At 35.9% G+C, this 14,226-nt stretch overlaps 1 protein-coding gene across 5 annotated transcripts in view; it reads left to right on the forward strand.

Moving 5' to 3' along the window:
• The window catches only part of RAD50 (RAD50 double strand break repair protein), a 231,606-nt gene that overhangs the window by 172,205 nt on the left and 45,175 nt on the right, over positions 1–14,226 (forward strand). For all 5 annotated transcript variants that reach the window (XM_047729119.1, XM_047729120.1, XM_047729121.1 and 2 more), the window contains 6 exons: positions 6,745–6,873; positions 7,108–7,273; positions 8,932–9,125; positions 10,420–10,626; positions 11,761–11,943; positions 12,730–12,887. In XM_047729119.1, the coding sequence (XP_047585075.1) occupies positions 6,745–6,873; positions 7,108–7,273; positions 8,932–9,125; positions 10,420–10,626; positions 11,761–11,943; positions 12,730–12,887 (1,037 nt within the window). The remainder of the gene's footprint in view (positions 1–6,744; positions 6,874–7,107; positions 7,274–8,931; positions 9,126–10,419; positions 10,627–11,760; positions 11,944–12,729; positions 12,888–14,226) is intronic.

Raw genomic sequence — 14,226 nt, forward strand, 5'->3', positions numbered from 1 at the left:
CCAGGCACTCTTCAAGTTGCTGTTTCCATGGTGGATGTCCACTGCCTGTTTGCCCCACATAAAACAAGAACAGCCCCAGTGCCCTCTGAGCTTTCCCAGAGCCAAACACATTGACCTTTGAAATTCCAGGCCTTAAGCTCTGTTGGTTGGAAGAACTCAGAAAATTCAGACTCTCTCGCTTTTCAAGCCAATTGCTATGGGGATTTGTTTTCTCTGTGTGCTTCCCTGCATGTTAGTCTATCTTCTCGCCCTTCTCTGTAACTGCTGTTCCTTCCCCACCCCAGGGGCCATAATCCCTTTCTCTCCCAAACCACATCTCTACACTTCCTGTCTTTCTTACTGTGACTTCTTCTCTGCCTTCAGTTGTGGAGTTTGTTCTGCCAGACTTCAGATAGATTTCTGGGGTATTTAGGATGATTTGATAGTTATCTACTTGTATTTGTGGGATGGGGCGAGCCTAGGGTCCTCCTATTCCATTGCCATCTTCTAATTTCCTGGTATAGATTTTTGAATTGTAAACTAGAAAATCTTTGGTTTTGTGTCTGTTCCAGTACCCATTGACATGATTACATTTTTTTAGTGAATATTGGTTTTTTGTATAGCACTGTGCCAGGTGCTCTTGGGAATGATGAAGCCCAAAACTTCGGCCTTTCTTTTAAAGAACTTAAAATCTATTAGGAGAAACAAGGAAACTTTTTGAAAAGATAGGATCACAAAGGAGTAATTTGAAAAGCTATGTGAATAATAAAGTTTAAAATATAGGTTTTTTTAGGAGCTGAAGGTGGTAGCTGTAGCACAAGTGAGGAAAGAAAAAATGGACAAAAGTAGACCTCCTCAGAATAAAAAACTTGTTTTGCAAACTACATCATCGAGAAGCAAAAAGGCAACCCACAAAAAGAGAGAAAATAATTGCCAGTCATATATATATATATATATATATTCCAGAATATGTAACAAACTCTTAGAACTCAGTAATTAAAAAAAAAAAAAAAAATGAAAATGTGCAAAGGATCTAAATAGATATTTCTCTAAAGAAGGTCTCTCTGTGTCCAAAAACAAATGAAAAGATGTTTGACATCATTATTCATCGGGAACACACAAATGAAAATCACAGTGAGATACCACCTCACACCCACCAGAGTATCTGTAAATCAAAAAGACATATAATTATTATTATAGGATAGGGAGAAATTGGAACCATCCTATGTGCTTGTTGGAATGTAAAATGGTCCATCTGACATTGGAAAACAGTTTAGCAATTTCTTGAAATGTTAAACATAGAATTAACATATGATCCAGCAATTTTACTTCTTAAATTTCTTACACCCAAGAGAAATTTAAAAATATACCTACACAAAAACTTGTATAGGGACGTTCATAGCAGCATTATTCATAATAGTCAAAGTTGGAAACAACTCAATTGTCCATGAACTGCTAAGTAAAATGTGGCATATTCTTCCATTGGAATATTATTCAGCCATAAAAAGTAATGAAGTTCTGATATATGCTACAACAGGCAAGAACCTCGAAAACACATTAAGTGAAAGGAGTCAATGACAAAAGACCACATATTGTACAATTCCATTTATTTGAAATGTCCAAATTAGGCAAATCTATAGAGACAGAAAATATATTAATGATTGTATAGGGTAGGCAGTAGAGAGGAATGAACAGTGCTGCTAATTGGCATAGCTCCCTTTTTAGAAATTGAAATACCCTAAGATTAGGTTATGGTTGCACGACTCTATGAATATACTAAATAGTGTTAAATTGTGAATTATGGGAGCCTGGGTGGCCCAGTCAGTCGAGCATCTGCCTTTGGCTAAGGTCATGATCCCGGGATACTGGGATCAAGGCCCACATTGGGCTCTCTGCTCAGAGGGGACCCTGCTTCCCCCTCTCCTACTTGCCATACCCCCTGCTTGTGCTCTGTCTCTCTGTCTAATAAGTAAAATCTTACACACACAAACACAAACAGGTGGATTATGTGGTGTGTGAAATCTCTCAGTAAAAGCTACTAAAAAGGGGGGGATGGTCTTAAAGAGAAATCTGTCCCAAGCCTTAAAGGAAAGAGGGATGGCTGAACTGGGCTTTAAAGGATGGGGAAAAAAATCAAACTCAACAGAGTAGAAGGCGTTTTATGTATGTTTGTGTTTTTATTTTTTAAAAGTAGTATGTGCTCAGGGCGCCTGGGTGGCTCAGTGGGTTAAGCTGCTGCCTTCGGCTCAGGTCATGATCTCAGGGTCCTGGGATCGAGTCCCGCATTGGGCTCTCTGCTCGGCAGGGAGCCTGCTTCCCTTCCTCTCTCTCTGCCTGCCTTTCTGCCTACTTGTGATCTCTCTCTCTCTCTCTCTCTCTCTCTCTGTCAAATAAATAAATAAATAAATCTTAAAAAAAAAAAAAAGGTAGTATGTGCTCACAGTGAAAATAAAATGACAGAAAAATGAGTTTAAAAGTAAGAGGTACTCTTCCAGCTCCTCATTTCTGACGTTCCAGATACAGCCTATCAGCAGTTTCTCTTTTTTCGTATATATACAATATAAATGTATTTACATCCACATTTTTATATGTCTGTTTTCACACATGTGACTTATCAAAACAGAATCATGTGAGGAAGTGCCTAGGTTAAGTAACCCAGGGGAAAATGAGTGAAAAAGAATTGCATTCAGATTATAGAGAACCAGTAGTTCTCTAAACCAGTAGGTTTAGAATTTAGTTTAATAGACAAAAGAATGATAAACTATGATAAATGTTAGGATGAGTTATCATGATTACTGTGTATAGCTATTTGGTAATAACCAAGACATTGGAACACATTTTATCTTTTTTAGGAGCAGCCTGGTTAAAAAGATGACAGGCACACATAAGGTAGAAAAAGACAAGAGGCGTAAGGAGGAATAAGAAAGAGAATTTCTGTCTGAGATGGCCAGAGAGGATTACATTGGAATGAATTGGGGATATGACTTTGTTGATCATAAATAGGTAGGTAATTAAAGATATAGGGACAGTGAAAAGCAAGCTGTTCTTGAACAGTATCAAGGAAATCCATATAGTTGAAATGGAACATTTGGAAAGAATGTGTAGGTATGGCAAAAAGATTATAACTAATATTTATTGAGCGATGCCAGGATTCTAACTAAAGCTATAACAAATAGTGAGGTCTTGTTTCTTTTTTTTTTTTCCCTTCAAGTTTTTATTCAGATTCTAGTTAATTAACATGTAGTGTAATACTGGTTTCAGGAATAGAATTTAGTGATTCATCACATATATACATTATTTCTTTATTTGTGTTTAGTTTTGACTAGTTCTCCATGAGTTTAATTTTATTCTCTGAAAAAAAAATTCTTTTATTCTCTGTGTCCTCATAGTTTATTAGCCCAGTGCCTGGCACATTGCAGGAGGTTCAGTAAATATTTATTAACTGCATGATTTCAAAGGTTTGTTTTGCTTTGTTTTGTTTTAGCTCTGATATACAAAGTTAGGTTTCTTCCCTCCATGGAACTAAACATAAGGTTTGAGTCAAATAACCCACACAGGAGCCATCTAGAGACCACTTCATTTCAAATACTGCACTCATGCTTTCTCATTTTTATAGATTCTTTGTCTTTAGGAATTCTGTCATAAACGACTTTATTTTCATCCCACCACATTCTATCCTGACTTTGGCTTTGTTTTGTCTTCAGTGGAAATTGCTTGAGAAACTTGTTTTTGAAATCAGAAAACACCTTCTGGCACACTTATTTCTTCCACACAGAAGTTCATGGTTCTTGTATGGCTGATAACCCAACTTCTTCATTGTCTCATTTCACACTGACACTTAAGCTTTAAATTCTCTGCTATATTTTTTGTTGTCTTTTCTATTTGTCCTGGCTTCTTTTACTAGTGGTGTGCTCTGAGAATAGAACCTGGGGTTTGTGCTGTGGGGACTGAACAGATTTTTATAGGACTATATGTGAACGACAGTGGAATTAAAATAAATTTAAGACAAATCAGATTTCAAAGAAGGAATATTCAGGATCTGGTGGACTGGCTAGATTTAAAGAATGAAGAGGTATCACAATAGATCCAAGACCAGATAAAGTTAATACTGGCGAGAAGCAGTGATAGAAGCCGAGAAGTTTCTGAGTGTAGTACCATAACTGAGGTGTTAGCATCCAGGGCTTATAAGAATCAATCTGGTCTCTTTGTTAAACTGCTCAAAAGGTATTTTCAGAACACAGGATTTTTTTCACAAGTGGTATGAATGGTCTCATTTATTGATTGTCTACTGTATGCTAGTCACTGATAAGAATGCTTTAAAATGCATTATGTAAGCCCTGTAGTAACCCTGTGATGTTTCATAGGCAAGAAAACTGAGCTCAGGTGTTCACATTACAAGTATAGTGTAGAGAAAAAAAAAAAAAAAAAAAAAGTATAGTGTAGAACCATGATTTGAGTCCAGACCTCTCTGAATCCCAAGCCCGGTTTTTTTTTTTTTTTTTAGATAGATTTATTGAACTATAATTTACATATAGTAAAATCTACCTATTGTAAAGTATGTAGTTTGATGAGTTTGGGCAAATGCATACAGTAGCTTAACTACAGCATTACTGTAGTTAAGATACAGAACATCTCCCGCCTTACCCCAAGAAGTTCTCTCAAGTTTGTCTGTAGTCCTTCCCTCTACTCCCAGCTCTTGGTAACCACTGATTTGTTAGGTCATAGTTTTGCCTTTTCCAGAATGTCACATAAATGGAATCATATTTTAGGTAGCATTTTGTTTCTGGTTCTTAGCTTGACCTTTTTAACTTAACCTGTATTGTTGCGTGTATGAGTAGTTAATTTATTTTTTTACTGGGGGTAAATTGTGTGGATATATTATAATTCATTCATACATTCCCTAGTTGATGGATATTAGGCTCTTTCCAGCTTCTAGCTATTAGAATAAAACGGCTATAAACTTGGCTTTTAGAGGTATCTTTTCCTGTCTCTTGAGTAACTTCCTTGTGGTGGGTTGCTAGGTTATATGGAAGTATATGTTTAACTTTATGAGCTGCCAAACTACCTTTGAAAGTGGCTATACCGTTTTGTAGTCCTGCCAACAACATCTAAGAGTATAGTTGCTCTATATCCTGTCACTACTTAGTATTGTCAGTCTTTTTTATTTTAGCCATCGTAGTAGGTGCATGATAGTATCTCTGAGTGGTTTTTTTTATTGTAGTTTTTTTCATTGTAGTTTCATTTTTCTAATACTTATGGATGTTAAGAATCTTTATGTGTTTACCATATCTTCTTTTGCTAAGTTTCTATTCAGATATTTCCTTATTTTGAATGGAATTTTTGTCTTATTATGTGGCTGTGAGATTTCTTTTTATTGTGGATGCAAGCCCTAATCATCTAAGCGTTTTGCAAATACTGTATTTTGTTTACTACTTTTCCAAGGGCAGCAGTTTTTAATTTTGTTGAAATCCAGTTTATCATGTTTTTCTTGTAGTTTGTTTGTTTTCCTAATTAGGAAATCTTTGCCTGACCCAAAATCACAGAGATTTTCTTCTGTTTTCTTCTTGAAGTTTTATAGTTTATGTTCTAACATTTTATGTATATGCTTCGTTTCAGGTTACTTTTTATTATGGTGCAAGGTAAAGTTGAGATTTACCTTGTTACAGCACTCAGAGCCGTAACCATTCCAATCTTAGCTCTTATCATTAAGAATGTGACTTTAGACATGTTGAGTCCTCCAAGTCTCCTGCTTAAGCAAGTAATCTCATAAGGGTTAGAGTGGATGTGTAGCAGCATTTCACACAGTGTCTTCAATATAGTAGGCATTCAGTCAATGACAGTTAAGAATTATTATTGGTGAAATTGCTCATTCTTCCATTTAGCTAACATAGTGAGGATCAGTTGCATGTGTGGGGGGATATGTTAGTGAACAAAGTTCCTGTTTTTAGGGTGATTACATGCTACTTGTTAATATACAAATCACAAGATAGGCTATTACTATAATTTTATTAAATGACATTAAAATTAAGGGTGCATTATGGTGCAGCAGTGAAACCTTACAGTTGATACCTAAGCACTCTACTAGTGTGGTAGTTTAATAAATTAGGTTCTGAAATTATCTCCGAAGAGGAATTGGTCAGCCTTGGAATTATAGAGGCAAACATTAGAAGAATATCGTCAGTGCCACTCCAGGGAGAGAACATTGAATCTGGTTGCACATATTTCTAGGAGATTAAGCCACTAGCTTTCCCTAGAAGCCAGCCAGTGAAATCATTTGTCACACTTCATATGTTCAGAGTTCTCTGTGCTTGAGCAGCCTTTGAATCAAAATACAGTTTTTCATGTAAATTTTGCCTTCAGCCTCAGAATGTAGTCATGACTCAGGATAAGTTTCTAGCTCACACAGTACTATTTTTTAAAAATAGCCTATTAAAGATTTAAGTTTTTATAATGTGGTACTTTACATAATGTGATTCTACCCAATGAATGAATGACTTTTGTGGGAGGTGTAAGCACAAGATGTGGGCTTTTGAAGTTAGTAGTGGGATTTAATTATTTTTTTTCCTTAGTAACTCTTAGGAGCTGTGCAGATTTTTTAATGTCTCATCCTCGGTCTCTCTATGCCTCCTATAATTTATAGCATTGTTAGCATTAAGTGAGAGAGATCACTTTTACTAAGTACCTAGCCAGGACATCTTACTTGTTTTCATTCATTTGCAGTATAAACTGTAATGAAGTTTATGTACAGTATTGGTTTATTTTCAGAATCGTCTAAAAGAAATTGAACAAAACCTCTCTAAAATAATGAGACTTGACAATGAAATTAAAGCCTTGGATAGCCGGAAGAAGCAAATGGAGAAAGATAATAGTGAACTGGAACAGAAAATGGAAAAGGTTTGTGGTGGTAGAATTTCATTTTTCAAAATTTTGAGATTATTAAAATGAACCTCATTTGAATCCATTTTGCCACTCGTATTTCAAAAAAAAAAATACAAATCTTAGTGTTTGTGTTATTTCCATGTATATGTTAAAGGGAAGGATATTGAATAAGCTTTGGTTCATATTTTGTACTTCAGAGTGATAACTTTTATTTATTCATTAAAGCTGCTATTTTGGTTCTCTGCACAGGTGTTTCAAGGGACTGATGAGCAACTAAATGATTTATATCATAATCACCAGAGAACAGTAAGGGAGAAAGAAAGGAGACTGGTAGACTGTCAGCGTGAACTGGAAAAGTTAAATAAAGAATCAAGGCTTCTCAATCAGGAAAAATCAGAACTGCTTGTTGAGCAGGGTAGGACAAAACGTTAACTTGGTCTTTTTTCCTATTATATTATGCTTTTTCTGCACAAATAATGAATCTCCAGGAAATTATATAGAGTGAAAAAAGCCAACCTAAAAAGATAATATATGGTATGCTTCCATTTATATAACATTTCTGAAATGTCAGAACAGATTAGTGGTTGCCAGGGTTATTGAGCAGGAGGAGGAACAGGAGGAAGATTAGTATGTTTATGGTTGTAAAAAGCAACAAGAGCAAAAACCCCACATAAGTATGGTTATAAAAATTTATGGAGGGGTGCCTGGGTGGCTCAGTGGGGTAAAGCCTCTGCCTTTGGCTCAGGTCATGATCCCAGGGTCCTGGAATCGAGCCCCACATTGGGCTCTCTGCTTAGCGGGGAGCCTGCTTCCCCCTCTCTCTCTCTCTTCCTCTTTGTGATCTCTCTCTCTGTCAAATAAATAAATAAAATCTTCAAAAAAAAAAAAAAAGATTATGGATACAGAAGCTTATTGTGGTATTTGAACTGTTCATTAATGTTCACTGTCATGGTGGAGATAATGAACTAACAGTTGATTATATTATGTAGAACTTAATATACACAAATAGATAAAAAGTAACACTGGGGAAATCTGAATAAAACTGGTGGATTGTATCCTGTTAGTATCCTGACTGTGAAATTATACTATAGTATTGCAGAGTATTACTAAAGGAAGCACTGTCTTTTCTCACAACAGTTCTGACGCCAGGTGTGTGGGTTTTTCCACACCAGGCAATCCTCCAGTTTTGGGCAGAGAGAATTCCGTTCTGACACTAATTATCTGGAGTCAGTGCTTTACCTGTGTAGTCTGACAAAACTGCCTACCCAGTTCAGATTCCAGTTGCAAGTCCCAAGTTTTCTGTCACCTACACTTCTGATCAATTGGCTGTAAATCAGGAGTCCCCACAAACCCTTTCTGAGACTCAGTAATTTGCTATAATCATTCATAGAACTTAGGGAAACTTTTTGTGCTTATTATAAAGGATACCATTCAGGAACAGTCAAATGGAAAAGATACTTAGTGCAAGGTATGCAGAAGGGTCTTCAGCTTCCATACCCTCTCCGTGTGCGTCACTCACACATGAACCAGCACCTTGATGTATTTACCAACCTGTAAGGTCTCTGAATGCTGTTGTTCAGCGTTCTAATGGAAGTTCCATTATATAGGCATGGTTGAATAAATAATTAACCATTGGTGATTGAACTCAATCTTCAGCTGCTCCATAGAGTTGAGGAGGTGGGTACTGAAAGTTCCTACTCTCTAATCACATTGTTGGTTCATTTGAGCACCAGCTCCCATCGTCGTAAGGGTCACTGCATTAGAATAAACTCCAGTATGCTGAAAAGGACTAAGAATGAGTAACAAAAGATGCTCCTTTCACCTATATCACTCAGGAATTCTAAGAGTTTTAGGTGGTTTGTGCCAGGAACCAAGGACAAAAACCAAATACATATTTTTTATTATGTCGCAAAACCAGTTACCAGGGTAAACTGGGCAAAGTTTATAGGAGATTCTGCTGTGTTTTGTGGTTTTTTTTTTTTTTTTTAAATAACTGCTTATGAATGTACAGTTCTTTTAATTAAAAAAAAAAAACACTTGAAAATTGAATCATTACGGTTGTGTGTTTTAAAGGTCGTTTGCAGCTACAGGCGGATCGCCATCAAGAACATATCCAAGCTAGAGATTCATTAATTCAGTCTTTGGCAACGCAGCTAGAATTGGATGGCTTTGAGCGTGGACCATTCAATGAAAGACATATTAAAAATTTTCACAAACTTGTGAGAGAGAGACAAGAAAGGGAAGCAGAAATTGCCAGCCAGCTGATGGTAAATATTGCTATATTCTTTTGTTTGTATCAGATTCTCTAGTTATACCATTTTAATTTGGGGGTGGACCTCATATTGTCAAATTTTCAGGTTAGTGTTAGGCTAGAATCTTTTTGATATAGAAAAAACCCTTATGGGGCGCCTGGGTGGCTCAGTGGGTTAAGCCGCTGCCTTCGGCTCAGGTCATGATCTCAGGGTCCTGGGATCGAGGCCCACATCGGGCTCTCTGCTCAGCGGGGAGCCTGCTTCCCTCTCTCTCTCTCTCTCTCTGCCTGCCTCTCTGTCTACTTGTGATCTCTCTCTGTCAAATAAATAAATAAAATCTTTAAAAAAAAAAAAAAAAGAAAAAGAAAAAACCCTTATGGAAGCAAATTTCTAAAATTTTTAAGGATAAAAATATGAAGAAAATACAGACTACATTTTAAATTTGATTTTGTGGGGCACCTGGGTGGCTCAGTGGGTTAAGCCTCTGCCTTCAGCTATAGGTCATGATCTCAGGGTTCTGGGATCGAGCCCCGCATCAGGCTCTCTGCTCGGCAGGGAGCCTGCTTCCTCCTCTCTCTCTCTCTGCCTACTGTGATCTCTATCTGTCAAATAAATAAATAAAGTCTTTTAAAAAAAAAATAAAATAAATTTGATTTTGTTACCTTTCTTTTTTTTTTTTTTTCTTCCAGTTTTACTGAGATAATTAACAGGTACCACTCAACGTTTAAGGCTTATGGCACGATGGACTGGTTTACATATATTGTGAAATGATTACCACAGTGGGTTAAGCTAAAACCCATTTCCTCATGTAGATACAATAAAAGAAAAGAATACATATTTACCTTGTGATGAGAACTATTAGAATGTACTTCCTTAACTTCCTATATATCATATGGTAGTGTTAGTGGTAGTCATCATGATACACATTATATCTATAGTACTTATAACTAGAAATTTGAACCTTTGACCACCTTCCTTCAACTCTCCCTCCTCCCTCCTTCCACCTCTGTGACCACAAGTCTGTTCTCTTTTATTTGAGTTTGTTTATTTTCGGGGTTTGTTTTGTTTTTAGGTTCCACAATGTAAGTGAGAGCATATAGTGTTTGTCTTCCAAAGTTTCTTTTTAAAGGTAATCAAAAAAAAAAAGTTTGCTCATGGTTAATAATGATTATCTTTGGGTGATGGTTATTGCACTTTTTTGTACTTTGCTCTATTTTTCTTAGTGTGCAGGTGTTAACTTTGTATTCAAGAAACTTTATTAAATGGTTCAGTGAAAAAAATTGTTAATGCTCATTCTTCTTATATGTAGAATGACTTTGCAGAAAAAGAAACTCTGAAACAAAAACAGATAGATGAAATAAGGGACAAGAAAACTGGACTGGGAAGAATAATTGAGCTAAAATCAGAAATCCTAACTAAGAAGCAGAATGAGCTGAGAAATGTGAAGCATGAATTACAGCAGTTGGAAGGATCTTCAGACAGGATTCTTGAACTAGACCAGGAGCTCTCAAAAGCTGTAAGATATTATTTGAGTAATCTAATAACTTTAATGTGTAAAATGTTTATAATCTTATATTCTGAAGTATATTATCTGTTGCTAATCTTAAGATTATGGCATTTCAATAAAAACATCAACCTTGTCTATGAATGTCATACAAAATGAAAACATCTGAATATTATAATCATACCAACTCTTTGATTCTGGAAGTGGGTGGATTGAAAATTAGAATTACATAAGAAGCTTTTAAAAAAGACTTGGGCTTGGGTGGCTCAGTCGGTTAAGCATCTGCCTTCAGATCAGGTCATGTTTCCGGAGTTCTGGGATCAGGCCCTGCATTGGGCTCCCTGCTCAGTGGGGTGTCTGCTTCTCCCTTTGCCCTCACCCTACTCCTTCATGTTCTCTCTAGAGTGGGGACTAGAAATGTATGTTCCAAACAAAACCAGGTGATTGTTAGGAGTACCTTGGTTAAGAACCACTTACCTAAGTTTTAAAAAAAAAAAAAAAAAAAGGATTTTTGCTCTAGGTTCCAAACACTGTAGATTTTACGTGATTCTTGCCATGTTACCACTTTATATGTGGTAGAAATTTTCCTAGACCATTTCCTTTTACAAGTATCCAAATTCTCTTCCTTGTTTCTGATATGTCCCCTTCCTTCACATGTCTGCCACCAAAGTAGGCATCCTAAAGCTCGGTAGATTTCCCTCCCAGAACCCATCTTGATAATTTAAGTAAACATTTCAGTTTGCTCTGTAACTTAGCATCTAGCATACATTTTTGTCAGTTTAGCAGTTTGTCACAGTTTCTCATCACATGCCTTGTGATGGTAAAGCACTCGTTAGAGACCACATCACACTATTACATGTTCTCTAAATGCCAGGCAATGTAGTATGTTTACGTGGGTACCTGATAAATACTTACCAACCAAAGAGTTACTAAACTGTACATTTGGATGTATTTTTCTCAGTTTTCTCTACCATTATAACTAAGATAACATTTTAAGACTTTCCTTAAAAATCCGTGCTTTTTCTCTTCTAGGATAAAAGTAAACAGTAATATCTTGATCATTCTGAGGAATAGTTGATTTCTAATACATTTTATCATTATTTTAACACAAAACATATAAACTTTTGTGTTTGAATTATTAATAAGGAACGTGAGCTAAGCAAGGCTGAGAAAAACAGCAATGTAGAAGCTCTAAAAACAGAAGTAATAAACCTTCAAAATGAGAAAGCAGACCTAGACAGGACCCTGCGTAAATTGGACCAGGAGATGGAACAGTTAAACTATCATACAACAACACGTACCCAGATGGAGATGCTGACCAGAGACAAAGTATGATCTTTCTTTTTGTTCTAATTATACTTCTGGTATTAAAAAAATTTACGTTTGTAAGATCCCTTACAAACTACTTACTACAAAATACTTAGGTGGTGTTGGTATTGTATTCTAGGAGTTAAGTAAGCTTAATATTCTATAAAATAAGACTGTGGAGCTTAGGAAAACTATTTTCTAATTCCAAAAAATAATACTGAAGTATACTGAAGTATATATACACATGCCCATTGCTATTAATATTTATCACATGTCATATAGAAGTGTTAATTTTTACCATTGTCAGACTTGTTACTTTTTTCTCTTATGGCATGGAAGGGCAATTCCCACTGTGAGACTTTAAGAATTTTGCATTTTCTTCTTTCATGTTCATTGTTTTATTTTTTAAGCCTAGAATTTTAGTCTAGAATTTATTTTTGTTCTGAGCCACCTAGCTGGGTCAGTTGGTAGAGTATGTAACTCTTGATCTCAGAGTTGTAAATTAGAATTTAATTTTGTTCTTGATACAATGTAGAGATCTTGGACTTTTTTTTTTTTTTTTTTTTTTTTTTTTTAAATTTTTATGGGGCACCTGGGTGGTTGTTAAGTGTCTGCCTTCGGCTCAGGTCATGATCCCAGAGTCCTGGGATCGAGCCCTACATCGGGCTCCCTGCTCAGTGGAAGCCTGCTTCTGCCTCTCACTCCCCCTGCTTGTGTTCCCTCTCTCGCTGTGTCTCTCTCTATCAAATAAATAAATAAAATCTTTTTAAAAAATTAAAATAAAAATAAAGAAAATTTTTTCTATAGGCTGACAAAGATGAACAAATCAGGAAAATAAAATCTCGACACAGTGATGAATTAACTTCATTGTTAGGATATTTTCCCAACAAAAAACAGCTTGAAGACTGGCTTCATAGTAAATCAAAAGAAATTAATCAGACCAGGGACAGGCTTGCCAAATTGAAGTAAGTAGTTTTAACATTTGGAGATGTACTACAGAGCTTTTATTTCATGCTTTTTATTTTTCATTGTTTGAAATATTCTACTTATTGTTATAAAATGGAATGTTTTATGTTAGTCGACTTTAGTTCTGCTGTATTTATCAATCAAGTAAAATGATGACATTAATATGGGCCTGTTGTTCCTTGAAAGTTTGCAGAACTTAGAGGATTAAAATTCTCCTTTATAAAAAAGAGGCCTAACACTATAAAATTCAGAGAAGAAAATTTAGGGGGAAGGCTTCATTATATTGAAGTTGACAAATGCTTTCTTGGACCTGACACCAAAAGCACAGGCAGCAAAAGCAAAAGTAGATAAATGGGACTACATCAAACTTAAGAACTTCTACACAGCAAGGAAACAACCAGGAAAAGGCAACCAACGAAATGGGAGAAAATATTCAAACCACTTATCTAATAAGTGGTTATTATCTAGAATATGTAAACAACTCCTGTAATTAACAACACAAAAATAAATAATTGGACTTAAAAATGGGCAAAGAATTTGAATAGACATTTCTCCAGAGGCCATATATAAATGGCCATTGAGCAAATGAAAAAGTACCTAATTCATCAGGGAGATGCAAATGAAAACCACAATGATAGATCACTTCACACCAGTTTAGCATGGCTACTACCAAAACAAAACAAAACCCAAAACAAAAAAATCAGAAAATAACAAATTATTGGTGAGGATATTGAGAAACTGGAACCTTTGTACACTGTTTGTGGGAATATGAAATAGTACCGCTGATAGAGAAAATGGAGGTTCTTCAAAAAAAAAAAAAAAAAAAAAAAGAATTACCAGATGATCCAGCAATTCCATTTCTGAGTATATTCAAAAGTATTGAAAACATGATCTTGAAGAGATTTTTGCAAATCCATGTTCATTACAGCATTATTCTTGGTAGTCAGATAAATGATAAAGATTCAATGTGTATGTGTATAATGTGTGTTTCTGATTACTCAGCTTTAAAAAAGAAGGAAATCCTGGGGGATGGTTCAGTCAGTCAAGCATGTGACTGTTGCTCCCCAGGTTGTGAGTTCAAGCCTCCATTGAGTGTAAAGCTTACCCAGGGTTGGCAGGGTGCCAGGGGTGGGGGCGGGCAAGTAATCCTGTCCTGCTACAACTTGGATGAACCTTGGGGATATTATTGCTAAGTGAAATAAGCTAGTTACAAAGGGACAAATACTGTGAGATTCTACTCACCTGAGGTATCCAAAGTAGTCAAACTCTTGAAAACAGAAAAGTAGAGTGATGGTTGCCAGGAAGTGGGAGAGGGGGGAAGGAGAATCATTGTTAAAG

This window comes from Lutra lutra, chromosome 5, assembly GCF_902655055.1.
Source record: "Lutra lutra chromosome 5, mLutLut1.2, whole genome shotgun sequence".
In the NCBI taxonomy this organism is placed as follows: Eukaryota; Metazoa; Chordata; class Mammalia; order Carnivora; family Mustelidae; genus Lutra; species Lutra lutra.